General features: G+C 39.7%; 1 protein-coding gene across 1 annotated transcript in view; it reads left to right on the top strand.

Annotated features, from left to right (window-relative positions):
• The window catches only part of ALPK1 (alpha kinase 1), a 116,573-nt gene that overhangs the window by 69,869 nt on the left and 27,536 nt on the right, over positions 1–19,168 (top strand). Inside the window, exon 5 of the mRNA XM_032401017.1 lies at positions 18,667–18,865. Coding sequence (XP_032256908.1) covers positions 18,667–18,865 — 199 coding nt within the window. The remainder of the gene's footprint in view (positions 1–18,666; positions 18,866–19,168) is intronic.

A 19,168-nucleotide genomic window follows, 5' to 3' on the forward strand; every position in this document is an offset into this window, starting at 1 on the left:
GTTCATTAAAGTGGTGGGATTACTAGATACTTCGATTCTTTACGATAAACATCTCTTACCATTACAAAAAAGGAAGGGGAGAGAGAAAAGAGTATCTGTTGATCAGTCGCCTTTAAATCTAGATGGGGTCAAATGTTCAGAAAAACCTAAGTAAGGGTAGTAAGGCTATGCTGCACCACTTCCTTCAGAGCAAGTACAAATGCCAAATTGCTTCTATCTTAACAGTGAACAAGCTAAAGACTCGGACAAGTCATCTTTCACTGACAAAGTAAGGAATATTCTTATTTCGGAATCTTCTCTTCCCATGTGATGGCCTGCTATTAGTTAAGTATCATTCTGCTCCTGCTTTGTTTCCGGAGATCATTTTAAATGCACACAGCTGTGTACCCACACACATGGAGAGAGAGAAAGAAGTGGCTCACCATAAGGCACAGAGTCAGTCATTGGGAGCCACAGGATATGGCACCCAGGCTTCCTGGTCCTGAGCCTGAGTCTGCACAGCTCCATCCTTCACACGGGCCTGTTGCAGGACTGGGCCAACCTTCCCCTGCTGCCTTCCTATCCTGCCTGCTGCCCTATCATCTGCCCTGTATCCCCTCTGTTCACATGATTGGACTTTTGTACTCGGAGCAGAATCAATTAAGATGAAATTTTATCATTTCCAATTATCAACATTTAAAACTTTAGTTTCTTCTACTGAACCTTGTAGTTCTTCTTTTAAAAAGCAGTTGGACACAATGTTCAGATTTATCAAAAATAAATTTCATTTAATAATAGTGAAAATTAGGCACCCCAAATGTTCATATTCATCAAAAATAGATTTCATTTAATGAATGAAAATTAGGCGTCCTTGGAAGATAAATATTAGCCCCAAGGCCTATGAAGTTTCAGACTTTAAGATAGAGTATGATTACAATCACCAAGGATTTAAGCCCTGCTCTAAAACTGTGCCAAAAACTGCCTCTTTTAATACGGTACTTTCAAGTTTCAATGGAAGATAAATTAAAACGATGACTTGTTTTTTAAATTCTACCAACGAAACTTTGGTTGCCACAGAATCAGGCATGCAAGTTATCCCTTTGATGAGGACTAACCCTACGGCATGAGTTTCATGTCTCCCCATAATGAGACCCAAAGGCTGAGCCAAGTCTCGGAGGAGTTGATCCGACTAAGATGAGCGGGCAGAGCAGCCCAGTTCAAAATGCAGGAAACGAACAGGTTGCAGTGCTGGGCAGACAGAAGAAAGCAATGTCTTTCAAAAAAGGATAAATCCTCGGGGTGTGTTTATTCAGTCCTGTCAGCAGGTAAGAATAACATCACCTAAATTGTATATGTGAAATAAATAAGGAGCTTAAACAGTAATATTATCTCTGAAAATACATCTCCATATATCCAGCACTGTTTTTATTAGTTTAAAGGATATGTCTTTGTATGTCAACAAATGTCAAAGAGTGGCCATTTCATATGACTCAATCTGAAATGTTCTTCACAACATACACTCGTGATGAAAACCCTGGAAAGTAAATTTGATTATGCCCATTTTGCAGATGAAGTGATTGGCTCAGGGAGCTCAAGAGACTCTCCTAAGCCACACTACAATGTGGCTAGGCTGAGATATAACCCAGACTTCCCCTTTGTGCCACCTCCCTCCACCTGCCATCATCCTGTCATCGTGTGGAATCACCTGCCAGCCTTATTAAACCAACTTGCCTCACTCTCAAGGGCAGACACTAAAAATTTTTAAGCTCAACAAATTTCACAGGTATTTGGAATTAGCCCTTTCTCTTGTAGGACATATTTGTACAGCACAAAAGAGAGACTTGCTTTATCCCACTGATAAATTTATTCTCAATCAGTTGCCTTTAATTTTTTTTATGCTCATCCCATCAGTAAAAACTTTTTAGCAGGCAACTGATATACATTTAATTTTTCATTTAATAAGTTATATGCATATACCATGCTTTACTATATTATATATATTTCTGTAGAATAGAAATTTAAGAACAGCACAAAGATTAAATGACTATTTTAGAATAATTTTTAAAATTGCATTATCGGCATGAGAACCTTTCTGTTCATGTTAAAATTATAATCTAATATGTTTAATTAGTTTTTAAAATCTTAGCACTGTGCTTTGAAGATATGACTAGGACAGGTTTTTTTTCAACACTTAGTTTTAATGGCGGTCATAGTTGAAAAAAAAATCAGTCTTCTGAGATAGGTAGATCCAAATAAAAAAGGTCAGCTAATTCATGACCCTCAGATTTCAATCCATCCACCAATCCTGAAGAATCATTTGTTGAAGTTCAACTACAAATTTCCACCTTCCTTAGTGTCAATTGTGTCTTTTTGCAAGTTAATCAGAAGATTTTTTTTTTAACAAAGGATGTAAAACTCTTCATGTGGAATATTTTTAAACAGGTTAAAAGTTTCCCATTTGTGTGAGTTATTTTTATGTGATGCTTTATTTTTGGCATGAAGAGCACAATGATGGAAACATTTCCAATCCTTATTACCTGAAAAATATTTTTTCAAAATATTGGTTGGATAGCATACTATTGTCAACCACTTACCACAGGAAAGGCAGGAAATTTCGGAGAACTTGTCTGTTTATAAAAGAAAATATCTAAACTCTTTAAATTTGACAATTCTTTAAAGAACTTTGCCTTGAGATGTCCATAGTCTTTCTCCCTCTCCTTATGAATTATTCCAAAGTATCTGCGGCTTGTGATAATATAATCTGTCAATCTACTTAACCAAGTATACATAAGCTGCAATACAAGCAACTAAAAACTGAGTTCAGTGTTCTCATTGCTGGCCTCTCCAAGATGAGGGCTTCCTCAAGCACCATCCGTGATGAGTGGCCATCTGACATACAGGCAAAGTAAGGAGCTGGGGTCCATCCACTTTTTATTTTATTTTTTTTTTATTATGTTATGTTAGTCACCATACATTACATCATTAGTTTTTGCTGTAGTGTTCCATGATTCATTGTTTGCATATAACACCCAGTGCTCCATGCAATACGTGCCCTCCTTAATACCCATCACCGGGCTAACCCATCCCCCCACCCTCCTCCCCTCTAAAACCCTGTTTGTTTCTCAGAGTCCATAGTCTCTCATGGTTCCTCTCCCCCTCTGATTTCAGTAAAGCTTAATTTCTTTCTTACTGGTAAATTTCTTTTTGAATTTTCGTTTTATTTTGAGATCTGAGAGATTGATTCCATAGATCTACTCCCAATCCACTCTCAAAATAATGAGTTATTATTTATTGAGCACCTACTATTGAGCACTTTACATATATTTTCTTTAATTTCCTCAGTAATCAATATAGTATTATTATCCTTATTTATATATAAGAAAGTTGAAATTAAAAAATTAAACAAATTACCCCAAATCAGGTAGTGCCTCAGTACACTCAAAGCCCGTCCTTTTGCACTTTCCTGAGTATCTCCCTATAGCAACTGAGGTGACTAGCTCCCTCATGAGAACAGCCTCAAAGGGGGCTTCTTTTCTATATATATGTATATATTCTGTCACATTTTGAAAGTATTACCAACTCATTCTGGAACTTTTTCTATTTATTCACCATTAAAGACCAGAAGCAAAATATGTTTCTTTCATGGTTATTGAAAACTTATCATACTAGGTATGAATTATTCCCACTGACACTGTATATGAAAATGAAATCTCTGGGCTTTCTGGAGTCATTGTCAGGTGGAACCCTAAAAGGGCTTGCTTGGAGGTCAGACTGCTAAACTCGTCTCTCTGTAGCTTTCTCATTTTATTACTTTGAGCACAAGACTATGACAGCTTCCCTTCCCTCTTTGTAGAAGACCATATCTTTGCCTAATATGCTTAAAATGTATATTACCTATACCTGTTTATGACTTTAATGGCTTATGCCAGAGATTCCAAATACTGCTCAATGAGCTGACTGAATCAAGATTATCTGGGATGTGTGTGTGAGTTGGGGTGGGGTGGGGGAGGTGGGAAAAAGGGCAGCTTCTTTAAAATATACCCAGAGATTCTGACTTTAGATCTGTATTGAGATCCAAGAATCTGTATTAATAAAACATCACTGTTGACTCTAATGTACAACCTGGTTGAAGTGCCACTATTTTACTCCCCTTTTTAAGTATCTTATTTGTCATTAATAACATATTTATAATTGAATCATATTTTAAATATATTATAGAAGCTCATTATTTGAGATTATTATAGTGAATCATGGAGACTACTTTGTGACATGAATAACCATTCCTTAAGTTGACATTTCCTAATACAGTAATCTGAGATTTTTTCTTAATGAGATTTTATTAAAGCAAGGCTAACCCTTACTGATTGAACATTTATTTCTGCTGTGCTTATGTGAATATGATTCTCTTGGACTATAAGATTCTAAAGTGACAAGTCAGTCCATTTGTTTCTCTAAGTATGCATAGCTGTTAAAATTGCAACTGGCACAAGTCAGCTTTCAATCCTTTCAGTGATAATTAATACTTTAAGAACCAGTGAAAAGCCCTAAGGACAATGAGGTCCAAACAGTTCTCTTTGTACTATATACCGCCACTATTCGAATATATAGTTTTGGTAACAATGACAATGACAATCTTGATAAAATTAAGATTGTATAGGTATACAGTATAGGTAGGGGCTGAGCAAGCTGACTTTGTAGCTAGACTGCTTGGGTTTGAATCCAAGTGCTGCCCCCTTATTAGCTTGGCATCATGGAAACCTATGTAAACTGCATCTATAATGATAATAATAACAATACCTACTTCATAGATTGGAGGATTAAGTGAGTGGATAACCTGGAATGCTTAGAACGGTGCCTGGCATTCAATAAACAGTAGCTATTATTATGGTATAAACTAATTGACAAAAGGACATGGCTTAGGGGGATTTTTATAGTTATGAGGCAAGATAGAAGCTCAAGGGAAAGAAGAGCAAAGATAAACTATTGGGACTACATCAAAATAAAAAGATTTTACACAGCAAAGGAAACCATCAACAAAACAAAAAGGCAACCTACTGAATGAGAAAAGATATTTGCAAATGATATATCCAATAGGGGGTTAATATCCAAAATATATAAAGAACTTCTACAACTCAATACCAGAAAAGCAAGTAACCTGATTAAAAAATGGGCAGAGGACCTGAATAGAATTTTTTTCCAAAGAAGATATATTGCTGCCAACAGACACATGAGAAGATTCTCAACATCACTAATCATCAGAGGCATGCAAATCAAAACCACAATGAGATATTGTCTTACACCTGTCAGAATGGCAAAATCAAAAAGACAAGAAATAACGTGTTGGCAAGGATGTGCAGAAAAAGGAACCCTCATACACTGTTGGTGGGAATGTAAAATGATACAACTACAGTATGGAAGTTTCTCAAAAAGTTAAAAATAGAAATATCATATGATCCAACAATTCCACTGCTGGATATTTATCCAACAAAATAAAAACACTGATTCAAAAAGATATATGCACCCTTATGTTTATTGCAGCATTATTTACAATAGCCAAGATATGGAAGCAACCTAAATGTCCATCAGTAGACTAATGGATAAAGAAGATGCAGTATGTGTGTGTATGTGTGTGTGCATGCGCACACGCACGCAAGCATTTATAGTTATATGTAATGGAATATTATGCAGCCATAAAAAGGATGAGCTCATGCTATTTGCAACAACTTAGATGGACCTAGAGGGTATTATGCTAAGTGAAATAAGTCAAACTGAGAAAGACAAATAGCATATGATTTCACTCATATGTGGAATCTTAAAAAAAAAGTGAGAAAACAAATAAATAGAATCAGACCTATATATACAGAGAACAAATGGTTGCCAGAGGGGAGTGAGAGAATGGAAAAATGGGTGAAGGGGAGAGGGAGATACAAGCTACCAGTTATGGAATGAATAAATCACAAGAATAAAAGTCACAATATTAAAAAAAGGAAGCAAATATAAAATATTCTGTAGATTTTCAAATATTTTGATATTCCAATGTTACCTTTTTATTCATTTATATTTTTAAAGATACCATTTAGTTGTTAATAAACTCAGTTATTACTCAAAAAAAAAAAAAACCCTCTCTGGAAAGTCATATAAGAAATAGACAATGTCAATCACCTTCTTGGAGAGGAGGGGCCTCTGTGGGCCAGGGTGGCAGACTTTTCATATATCCCTAAATACATTATGAACTATGCGAATATACTACCTACACAAAAAATAAACAAAATGTGAATTTAAAAAAAAAGGCAGAAGCTAAGATCAAATAATCAAGCCTCCAGCTGAATTTTGCTATCAGGACATCAAAAATGACTGAAATATTTTCAGATTTATTTATTAATATATATAGGCAACCTTTTAAACAATGCAAAGAACTTAACATTCCAAACAGTATGTTAGTGAGTCTGACAAGTGAACTTCTTCATAAGTCCCTCCCCCAGTACCAGCAGACACACACCACCGCTATTTAAAGGAGAGAGAGAGAGAGAGAGAATTTATCACTAATGTAGCTGTGAGAGAACCCCAGACTGCAAAACTGATTGTCAAGCTGGCCTCTTCCTCTGCAACCATTCATGACAGCCATTGAAATAGAAAAAGCATAAGTGGTGGTGACCCCCTATTCTGGATTTCCTCCTGGAATGCCTTACGGGCAAAGCCTGAGACTTCTTAGCTATAACCTCTCTCACAAAACCTATTGGTTGTTAAGAGAAATAATATCCACATGAGGTGGACTTAGTTCCCAGGTAACAAATGAACACCCTGTAACATCAGTTACAAGCGTCTTCCAATTCCATATTAGAGAAGGACTTTTGCCTTTGACCAGACTTGGTACTCTTTGGGAAGGGAGGGCAAGGTGGTTAGGACATGGGAGAAGAATGTATCTTCTGCAGCAAATAACTCTTCTTCTAGGGACTCATTTTTGGACTTGCACTCAATGTGTTGACTCAGATTGTAATGCTAAACTTGTGGCCTAAATGTTAAATTTTTGTTTTTAACTCTGATTCATATGTTCTATATTTTCTAAAAGCCACCCAACCCATTTAGCTGGGAATTTGCATCTTCAGAATGTTTAATTCAGATTAATGTTTAATTCTCATTCAATTCAGATGAGATAACACCATGTCTGTCTCTGTTATTATTGTATATCCAATGCCTATAAGATGCATCTAGGAGATGCTCAATAAATATTTTGTTGGGTGAATGAATGAATTCTCAGTAAATCATATGCCAAGAATCATTTGCTACATTATAAAGCTTCGTGTGCAACATTTTCCCCTATTAATGGAGTGTATTGCAACGATGAGTTCCCCCTCATTTTTGAGATTAAGCTCATGGGCCTCAACTCAGTTAAGTTCTGTTCACAGTCAAGTGTTACATCAACTGATATAGACTTTTGATTTTGCTTTTCATTTTATGTTTATTTCCAGTGAAATGGCCCTCTAAGAAAATAGTTTTGCTATGGTTTTACAGACGGTTTCATAGTAAAAAAAAGAAGGAGTAAGGATTCCAATTTCTCAGGCTTCACTAACATTTCTTTGTCACCACATATAACCATGACATTAGCATCAATAATAAATATTGTAGACATTTGTGTGTAGTTTAAAGGCACAGCCACAGGATTTGCTGATGGACTGGGCAAGAGGAGAAGAGTCACAAGCTTAGAGTCAAAACTAAGCAAATGAATGGATGGGTTGTCTTTACTGAGCTGGAGGACACAGAGGGAGAAGCAAGTATAGAAGAGAAAATAAAGAGCTCTGTTTTAAATACGCTAATTTTGAGATACCTAATTGACAAGCTGGCTATTGTCTAGGCAATTTCATATACAAGGCTGCATTGCAGGAAGGAGACTCGGGATGGTATTCAAATTTGGGATTCACTAACAGAAGTGATATTTGAGGCTATGGGACAGTCTAAGTGAGTGTAGCTAGAGAAGAGAAGCAGTTTCAGGACTGAGTCTTAGGGCATTCAACATTCAGAGGCTGGAAAAGAAGGATACTCCAGCAAAGTAGAGTGAAGAAGAGAAGCCAGTGAAGTAGAAAGAAAACCAGGAGGGTGTGAAATGCCAGAAATCACATGAGTAAAAAGGAGGGATTAATTGGCTCAACCAAAAGTTTCTAGGGATTTGAATGAGGATTAATAAATGGTCATTGGATTTGGATGTTTTTGGCAACCTTGAAAAGGTTGGCATCAATGGAGTGTTGGGGATGAAAGATACAGATTTAAGAAAGAATGAGAAATGAGGATGTAAAGACAGTGAGTGTAGACAACTCTTGAGATTGGCTGTAGAGGGGGGTAGAGACAGTGGAATAGGAGCTGGGGAGAGATTGCCATGGACCAAGTATTTGTGTCCCCTCATGCACCCCAAATTCCTATGTTGCAATCATAACCCTCAAGGTGAAGGTATTAGGAGGTGAGGCCTATGGAAGGTGGCTAAGCCATGAAGGAAGAGCTCTTATGCATGGGATCCATGCCCTTATGAAAGATGGCATCTGTGAACTAGGAAGTGGTCTTTCACCAGACACTGAATCTGCCAGCACCTTGCTCTTTGACTTCCCAGCCTCCAGAACAGTGAGAAATAAATAACAGAGTTTATACCACCCAGTTTATGGCATTTTATGTTATAGCAACTTGAACAGACAAAGACAAAGATGTATATGTAAAGGAAAACTCTTTAAAGATGGAAGATGCTAGGTTTGTATGCTGATGAGAATGATCCAGGAGAGATGAGGAAATTGATGATGCAGCAAGAGAAAGAGGGTATTTACAGGCAGTGTCCTCAAGCAAAGAGGAAGGGATAGAACTGAGTGGGAGGTTGGCCTTAAACCTGCCAATGGGAGTGTAGGTGGAAACATGGGCTTCACAGCAAGAGGGTTGGTAAATCTGGATAAGACGATGAGGAAGGTCGCTTCTCATTGACTGTTTTCTCAGTGAAATAAGAAGCCAGGTTGTCTGTGGAGAGCATGGCAGCTTGAGAAGAAAGCAGAAAGTGTGAGCGTAGCTGGATTGTCAGGCCATACTGAGGTCCAACTTAAGGTTATGGCCATAAATTTAAAGTGTCATCGTGTGTTTTTCTCCAGCCACATTCAGTTGCTTGGGTAGAAGCTCGGGTTAGGCAGAGAAGTAGATATAATTTGGGGATTGTAAATAGCAATAAATAATATTCATCATCACCTCCTGTGTTCAGAACCATCTGAAAGATAGATGCAAAAGAGCAACCTTCATTATTCTAAAATGGATAGGAGAATGTAGCTTTAGGTATTCAGACAAGTGGGTTGGTAAATTCTCTATCCCAGACTCATCTTGTTGCTGGCAGTTTCCTTTTCTTATTGTAGAACAGGGAGGAAGTTTTGGAAAGATGGGAGAGGGATGCCTTGGTGGCTCAGATGGTTAAGCATCTGCCTTTGGCTCAGGTCATGATCCCAGGGTCCTGGGATCGAGTCCTGCATCGGGCTCCCTGCTCAGCATGGGAGCCTGCTTCTCTCTCTCTCTCTCTCTCTTTCTAGCGTGTGCCCACTCTCTTTCTCAAATAAATAAATAAAATCTTTAAAAAAAAAGAAAAGATGGGCGAGGAAGGTCTGAGGCAGGTATGCCTCTCCCATTAGATAATTCATTCCATCTTTAGCAGGAAGGAGGAAATGAGGGATGGGGAAAGGCTAACAGGCTAGCTCGGGGGTCTGCAGCTATACCTGCACTTTGGAATCACCTGAGGATATTAAAAGAAATCGATGGGTGGGTACACTTGCAGAGAGTCCGACTTAACTGGTCTGGGGTGCCATCTGAACATCTGAACTTTTTAAAGTCCCCCTAGGTGATTTTAATGTGAGGCCAACATTCTCCCTTAACAATAAATATGATTGGAATTGCCAGACAAACATGACAGAAGCTGAAAGTGACAATGGAGTCAAGAATGCTTTTTTTATAAAGTCACTATATTGATGCACCCTGGGAATTTAAAGAATCAAGCGAGAACATGAGGGGATTGGTAGCATAGCAAAAAATAGTAGGGTCAGTGGATTATGTGGTTGTCCCTATAGGGTGGCAGAATTGTTGGGGTTGAGCTCCTGAGAAAGGCAGCTAGAATACAAGATAAAGAAGAGAGAATCAAGTGGTCAAGTTGAGATTCAGACTGTGTTGCCGCCAAAATGGCAAGTTCTAGGGTATTTCTGAGCATGGGAGTCCTAGGTACCATAGTCATAGAGACTAAGGCTGGATGTAGAACAAGATCATTGGAGGTATGGAGACTGTGGCGAGAGAGACCGGTGTGCCGAGTGAATCATCGATGTGGATGTTGAAATGACCAATGATGACTGGAGTCATGGTGGCCAGAGCAACCTGGAAGAGACTAAGCATGCAGGTCCCTGGCTCCCAGGGGCCATGAGATTCACTAGGATCCCGGGTAGGTGGTTCTCTGTTTTGAAACTGCTTTCTTTTTCTTTTAAAAGACAGCCAACTCCATCTATGGTAGATTTGAGAGAGAGAGGATGAAAAGCAGGGAGAGATGATTGAAATGTTATCTTTAGGTATATAAAGAAAAAGATACACAATTATTTTCCAAAAGGGCTTGAATCTGCATGTTCCACTGGTAAAACAAAGGAAGGCTGATGAAATGTTAACCGGCCTTGGGCATAAACCTTAGGAAAATTCAAGTTTTTTTCTCTTCCTCCCTCTCCACATTTCAGTGGGTGGATGAATACAGAGCATGACATGCTTGGTCTTCCATTGACCTTGAGTAGTCCAGTTCGATGGCTTCTACTCTTACTCTGCTTTTAATGTTGATGTATAACTATACAGGTATCATCACTTTTCATTTGCTTATTCTGCTAATTCCTCACCTCAGGACATCTTTCCCCACTTTCCCCGGCCTTTTTCCAATCTCCCAATTTGCTATGCGGCAATAATTTCCCTTTACACTGTTCCTGCCAATTGCAATGCCAGATGGCTTCAGTTCTGAGTCCCCTCACCCAGCCCCCCTAGAGAACAGCTGCCATTGTCATTGCTGCGAACGCATCTCGGCTTTGAACCCATAGCTGGGACCCAAACTTGATGCTCAGCATCGGCAGGGGCTAGCACTAATGCAAGGAACCATGAAAACAGCACACACTTTTCCTTGCTGCTCTTCAGCAAAAGCCCTTAGCAAAGGCTCTTTAGCATTTTTTCAATCATCTGTGTATTGAAATCTCATTGTGGAGTTTAATTCCTTTACCACCTGACTCAGCTTTCTAGCCATGAAGTTCCCTTTGTGCCATAAACTCAATTAGAACCCCGTATTTCCATTCTGAAAACAGATGTGAAAAAACAACTGCGGGGTTGTTGCGTACACACACACACACGCACACACACACATACACACACACATCTGTAAGCTGTCTCTAGAAATCCAGGACACTCTCTTACCTACATCCACATATTTGTATCGGAAAATGATCAGTCAATAGGAAAAACACAATTTGGTGGCCATGTGGACAATCTGATAGCCTTTATGTCAGACTGAGGGAAGATAAAGGGATAGAATTCCTGTTCAAGGTTTTTTTGGGTTTTTTTTTTTGAGTTATCCTATGTTGATTCCAACACTAAAATTCTGTTGCTGTGAGATTGTCTAAAAAGGTCATATTTTTGAGTCCTCTGTGATGGCAGGTCAGTCATAGGCCTACAACCCCAAACAAAAGAATCCTGAATCAAATTCCATGTAGACCAATATGCATTTCAAAGGCACTGCCCATGTAGGCAGTGGGTTAGGGTTTTTGTGTTGTTTTCTTTTTCTTTCTTTTTTGGGGAGTGGGGATGGGGGAGGGACTCTCTTTCATGTTAATCTAATTGTGCATAACCCAGGCACATTTTACCATGTAGGGAAACTTTTCCTTTTAGTGTCCTTTCCTGCCACACACTCTGGCCTCCTTTCATTCCCCTCCTTCTGAAGTCAGAGTGCACCCCGGGCGTACATTTGGGGGAGATTCCCAGGATGGTGATGTATTCTGCGTTGCTGCTGAGGAATTTACTATCCCCTCACTTGGCAGCAAATGAAAGTGGGTATTAATTTCTCAGAGTGCTGGTAGAAACACGAGAGAGGGGCCACAAGAATGATACCCACCTAAATCTGTATGTAGTGCACAGCATGCCGCTGTTTCAAAAGAGGGAGAGAAAAGACAATGACAAGAAAGAAAAGATTCTCCTGAGTTGACTTCTCTGCATTTTGCATCGTTAGGTTTTGGAGAGAGATGCGAGAGGTTCAGCCCTGAACGGAGTTAAATTATGCAACTGTGGGGATGCCAGGTCCTCCAGAATAGGATGCTTCGTTTAGATTTTCCACAATGCTATTGAAGTGCTTATTTTCCTCCTGAAGAGACACAAACAGATGCAAACTTCTGTAAACACTTTAGAAATGAATTCAGTGAGTTTGGCCTCTCAGCAGTGCTCAATAGCTGACAGAAAAATGTCTAATTAGTGCAAGTGGAAATAATAGGGCCACTTGGATTCCTTCCATCCTCCTCCAAGTCTACTTTTCCAAGGAACTCAAAGGGCCTTTGTCTGGCAGGTCACCCTCTCTCAGGCTTTTGTGCTCCAATCTATTAAGAGTAGAAGGGGGAAAAATAGATTAGGCAATGCTCTCTGCTCAAATAGATGGCGTGTTCATGCGGGATGCAGAATAGGGTGTTTGCAGCATCAGTTTACAGGTGCTCGGGGAGGGATTCCTCCATTGGTGACAGCCAAAAGCAACTCGCACGTGCTGAGAAGGCCCCCTTTCAGGAACCAGCTTTCCTTCACCAACTGCCACCAAGCCTGCTCATTTTCCTTTTTCTTTCTCTGTTTCTAGTAGCATCACTCCTCAGAGTTGGTGAAGAGAAGAAAGAGATTAAAAGAAATTAGAGGCTTAGCCATTTTCTGAAATAAGCCTTATAGATGTTCTACACATGATCTATTATTTCCTCTCTGCTCTATTGAAAACTCCGTGGACATTTATTTCCAGAGCCTGTCTTTTCTTGCTATTTTGTCATGCAGGAGAGTAGGAATGCATGAACTGACTTCTTTTTCCTATTTTTTTTTTTCCCCACAGAGTTCCCTGTCATTTATTAAGCACCCATCGCATGCCAGGTCCTGTGCTGAGCACTTGACTCACATTTCCTCTAATCGTGTAACAGCACTGCAAATAAATACTATCCATGTTTCACAGATGAAGCCATTGAGACTCGGAGAGTTTCAGTAACTTGCCATGGCAAATAAATGGCAGCTAGGAAACAAACTCAGATATCTGTGCTTTCATTTCAGACATTATATATTTTTTTAATCTCTAGAAGTTTGATTTGGATCATTTTTACATCTCCCTCTCATGTTTGTAATTCCAACTAATTTTTTACTCTACCTTCTGGAACTGATGAAATACAGTTATAGTAACTGTCATTTTGAGGTCAGTTTCTATTGATTTATTTTTCTCTGCAATATGGGCTTTTTCTCATGCCTGGTAATTTTTGACTGGATGCCAGACATTGTAAATTTCAGCACATAGGATAGTGGGTAGTTTGTGAGCCTGTAAGTATCCTTGAGCTTCGTTTTGGGACTCAATCAAGTTAGGAAATTGATCTTTTTCAAGCTTGCTTCTAAACTTTTAGAGTGGGCCAAGAGCCACCTTATTCTAATTTTGTCTCACTCTTGAAGTGATGCCCTTCTGAATACTCTACCCCATGCCATGTGAACAACAAGATTTTCCTTTCTAGTTGGTGGAAACACAAGTCCTACATGAAGCCTGGGGACTGTTTCCACTAGTCCTTTCAGGTGGTTCTTTCTCCAGCTTTGGGGTGGTGTCTTTCCATGCATGAGCTTTGCTGAAAACTTGAGGAACCCTCTTCAGATCTCTGGACTTCTTCCTTTGTGCAGCTCTCCCTGTGAACTCTGGCCACCTTGGCCTACCCAGACTCATAGAAGCTCCGTCGTCTCAAGTCAGGAAGACCACCTCACAGAAGTTTCCACTGGACCTGCAAAGTGTCTTTGAAGCTCAGTGTGAAGAATGTCTGCTGGAATAATGTCCAGCTAATCACAAAATCATCATTTGCTCTCATGGTACCAACTTTTACTAGAGAATTTCAAAACACTGAAATTAAAGGCCATCTCCTATGAAGTTTTCTTTTCTTTCTTTTCCTTTTAAATACAGAACAAGAACGCTCTTTTCAATTTTTTTTGTCCATTTTAGAATTTGCTCATCATAATAAAGGATATGGTTTCCTTAGAAACTGCTTGGATTCAGTGAGTGACAAGTTTAGCACTAGCTCCAAAGACCCAGCTTCCTATGCCCAGATTAGGCACTGAGCAAAATCACCTTGATCAGACCATAGGGAGAAAGCAGAGGAAAAACTGATCCTTAATACACTTGTGTTCCTCAAGTGTTGGCCAAGGATATGGAGAAATTGGAACTCTGTTCACTGTTGGTGGGACTGTAAGATGGTGCAACTTCTAAGGAAGACAGTCTGGAACTTCCTCAAAAAATTAAAAATAGAATTACACTATGATCCATATATTCCACTCCGGATATACAGCCACAATAATTAGAAGCAGGATCTTGAAGAGATATTTTCATGTGCATGTTCTTAGCAGCACTATTCACACTAGCCAACAGTTTGAAGCAACCCAAATGTCCATCAACAGATGAATAGATAAACAGAGTTTGGTATATACATATAATGGAATAATTCAGCCTTAAAAAGGAAGGAAATTTTGTCACATGCTACAGCATGGATGAACCTTGAGGGCATTATGCTAAGTGAAATAAACCAGTCACAAAAAGACAAATACTGTATGATTCCACTTACTTGAAGTACCTCAAATAATCAAACTCATTGAAATAGAAAGTAAAATGGTGATTACCAGGGGCTGGGTTGTGATGGGGAAAGAGGCGTATAGTCAGTATAGACTTCCATATTCACAAGATGGAAAAGTTCTGGAGACCTATTCCACAACAATATACTGAACACTACTGAACTGTACTCTTGAAAATGGTGAAGATGGTAAATTTTATGTGATGCATTGTTTACCACAATAAGAAAATTTATTTTAAAAAGATACAGACTTGGGTTCCTGCCTGACCCTGACCCTTCGGACTTTGTAAATTTGGAAACTTCAATTTCTTTATCTTACTTAGATGTTATAGTTACTATAAATTCAAATGGGATAATGTCTGTGAATGTTTTTCATAAACTAGATGGTGTTACAATGATGGAAACCATTTTTGTCAGAGAGGTAAGGATTGAGAATCATTTCTGGAAAATAGCCTGTCACTAAGCGTTGCATCCCAAGTAGATATACGGTTACCTGAAAACTGAAGTGGGGCACCTGTGAGAAGGGAGAGCAGAACTGACCATCAAGCACACACCAAAGGGAAACCTCAAAGAGAGGGAACTCACCATGGCTTGCTGAGGACCCTACAAGATAAGTGGTCACGAGCAGGGTGACAGCAATAGCGTTGCTCTTTCCAAACACACGTTTCAGGAAGCCTAGCAGTGGAAGAGGCTGCAAGTTCTGCAAATAACAGCTGAGGTTGCAAACTAAAGGACTGTGTCATGCGTACCTAGCATAGGCAGGACTCTTGACCAGAGACCAGCCTTAGTGAACAGAGCTGGGCATACATAAAACCATAAATTTTCCTTTCCACCTGAATTTACAGTTTATGAATGTCAATTGACTGACTTGTTCTCATTTTAAAATTTGACAGTTCTCAATAGAAGTTTTGAACACTTCAGTTTTAGTTAGTTTTTTGTTTTTTGTTTTTTGGTTTTTTTTGGGTTGGAAGGAACAGAGGTTCACTCAAGCAAATTCACAAAATGGGGTGTACATTATTATAAAAACATAATGGAACAATCAAGGAGGCCTGGAACTCTAAGAATGGCACTCATGACAAGGTACATTTGGATTCAGAGCCATCATTCTTCCATCTTCAGTCTGCAGTTGCCCATTAAGTGTGACTTAGCTACATTCTATTTTCTGCGTCTTTCTACCCTACCATTCTTTCTATGTTTCTTAGTTCAGATTTGAAAGTTCATTTTTTCAAGCCAGGCCACAGAGTCATGGGGCCAGGGATCAGATGAGTACGCTTCGGTTAGCTTTGAGCTGGTGGTGGGGTGGGGAAATGGAGTCAAGGAAAGTAGCAAAATGCATGCCAGTTTCAAAAGCAGGAACTGTGGGCAGCACAGTTTTCCTTAGAAAGGATTATGGTATATTAGGCCATGATTAACGTTGGGATCTTTGAGAGGATCCAGGATTCTTTCCCTCCTGGATTCTGAGCAAACAGGAATAAATCAAGAGTTAGGCAGACAAGAGGTTAAACATTACCTCTAATTCTGATAAAGCCTAAATTGAAAGATAGAGCTTCATATTAGAGCACAGGGGATCTGCTAGCTGACCCCCAGAATTATGTAGACATCCCATTCAGTCACAGAGATTACGAGGGCAAGCAGAACACCACATATAGGGTGGCTTTCTAGTTAAGACTTGTGATACACAAGAGCAGAGTATCCTGGTTCCCTTAGACAGCTGTTCCCAAGGGAAAAAAGAGAAGAGCTAAGCCAGTCATGCCAGTTTCTTCTTCCCAAATTTACCGATCATATTAATCATTCCACCTCCCCTGGGGCAGAGTGGGTAAAGGAGTAGAGAGGCCAGGAGTGCTACAGTAAGTCAGCTCCCTTCACATGGAAGGAAACACCAAGAAGAGAGAAGAGATATCCCCCCTTAATAATTGGCATCTCTATCACAATGAGAACAGTGATCAGTTTGAACAAAAGGATAAATACAAATGCAAATGATCACTTTCTAGACTTAATAAACACACTGATAGCTTAAAAACCTTAACGAGTTAAGAAAGCATCAGTATGAAAATAGGTTATTGTGCTGGTTATTGGTAGGCATTACCTGATTGATGAATACCTGTAAATATAAACGTTATGTTCCATATGCAGTGCTATAGAACAGCACACCAAAACATACATACCAGAAGTCAAATCACGTGAATAAGCACCATCAGTAGAACTCTGGAACGGGCCAGATCTAAGAGTTTAGGCCAGTTTTACCTAGAGATACGCAAGTATCAAATTAAAACTCTAAAAGAACAGTTCCAGGCAGACTTTGAAAAGCAGAGGTTACTCTCTCCCAGTTTGAAAGCATCCTCTCTTAGTTTCAATTTGTTAAAGTAAATCATGCTAAGACCAGCAACTGTAACAACACTGATTACATATTTGGTATTTACTGGCATCACTGCAAGTATCAGATAATTGATATCCAACTCCTGTTTTCCTAAAATAAAGTCGGTACAACATGGGACTTGAAAGTGTGAGATTTGGACCTAGACTTTCTCTGTTCAAATCTCCCCTCTTAGCCACAGGTCATGTGACATTGGGCATGTTACTTAACCTCTATGAGTCTCAGGTTTCCCATCTATAAAATGGGGGTATTAATATAATCTGCCTGTTAGGATTGTTGTAAAGAGTGAGTGAATTAGTACATGTAATGCACTTAGCACTGTGCCCTGCATCTAGTTTTACCCATCTAGTAAGTGTTAGTACTTAGGATTATGTGGTGAAGAAAGCAGTGCTTTGTGTAGTAACACTGTGCTAGGAAAATGAGCAATGCTTTCTTGGGCTTCATACGTGAGCCAACATGCTCAGAAAACACTGCTTGATTTAGTTTAGCAAATGGAGAAAATACTACTGAGTGGGAAACTCATTTATGCTGTTAGCTACATGACTTTGACTATCTTGAGTATAACACCTTGGAGATCAAAAGATGATGTTTTTCCATACAGGTTTGCCTCACTTATCTCCACTTCTCACTCTTTATGTTACACTTTCATTTCGGGCCTGTTTTCTTCTTTTTGTTGTTTTATTCATTAACTAAGTATAAGTTAAATTTAAAATGTTACCTAAAATTCTGTATTTCTTCTTAATTAAAATGTAGGCAATAAGTGAAGCAGAGCGTTATGAACTGATGTGGAAGGCTCTTCAAGATGCTAAGATGACTGAAAGAACTAACCAACATAACAATATGTATAGTGTAATCTCATTTATGAGAGAGAAAAAGAGGGAGAGGAGAAAGGGGGGAGAGGGCAAGGCAAGACAAGGAATCAATTAATGTCTAAATATACACAATAGGGTAGAAGTTTCTAGAAGGATCGCTCTGAAACCAGGATGAGGAAGAATGAGAAAGAGATTGGGGGGGGGGGGGAAGAGGGGAAAACATAAGGTAAAGAGTCAGGAAACTAAGGGGCACTTTTCATTTTTACCTTGTGTTGTTTGAATTTTCTAAGAACAGGAAATATGCATGTATCACTTGTATAATTTTAGAAATGTAGTGGGGAAAAGGAAATGGAAGAAAGGTTTTATCTCACAATTGATTTGGATTTTTCCTTATTTATTTATTTATTTATTTATTTTTTCGGTTCAGCCGCCCAATAAAGTTTGTTTCTTCCCCTTGTTCTAGGTTTTGTTGTTCTTGTTTTGACTGAAAGAAAGAGGGAAGAGAAGGGAAGGGAAGGGAAGAAGGGAGGAAGGAAGGAAGAAAGGAAGGAAGGAAGGACAAAACACCTAGAAGACTAAGCTTGGTCCCAGTGCGGCGTTCTTTTCCGCGGGGCGCTGCTTCCGTCTGGTTCATTCTGTCTGGATGTTCCTGCAGGCGTCCTTGAAAGCCTCCATCCGCTCGCGCGACTGTACCACGGCTGCTGCCATTGTGTTCTTATGCGACCGCTTCCTGTACGGGCTCGACGTCTCCGGCAACCTCCTGCAGGTCGCCAAGGGGCTCCACAAGTTGCAGCCAGCAACGCCCATTGCCCCGCAGGTGGTGATTCGCCAAGCCCGAATCTCGGTCAACTCAGGTAGGCTTCCCTGCTGCCGGCCCCTCGCGGTCCTGCGGCCGTGCGGCCGGCCGGGGGCTCGCCTGCGCTCCGGGGCTGCTTGACTTCGGCGGGGGGACGGCGGGCACCCGGGCCTGTGGGCCATCTTTTCGAGCGGCGGGCTCTCCCCGCCCCCGGCCCTCCGAGGTGCCCTTCCACCCGCCTCTTGCCAGCACAAAGGCCCTGGCATAAAGGGTTTCAGAGCCAGAAGCAGTAGAGAAAATTGTGAAAGGGTGTGGAAAATACTAATTGGAGCTTTTGTCTTCTAACAAATCTGTCCTGCTG

The sequence above is a fragment of the Phoca vitulina genome, unplaced genomic scaffold (genome assembly GCF_004348235.1).
Source record: "Phoca vitulina isolate PV1807 unplaced genomic scaffold, GSC_HSeal_1.0 scaffold3, whole genome shotgun sequence".
NCBI lineage: Eukaryota > Metazoa > Chordata > Mammalia > Carnivora > Phocidae > Phoca > Phoca vitulina.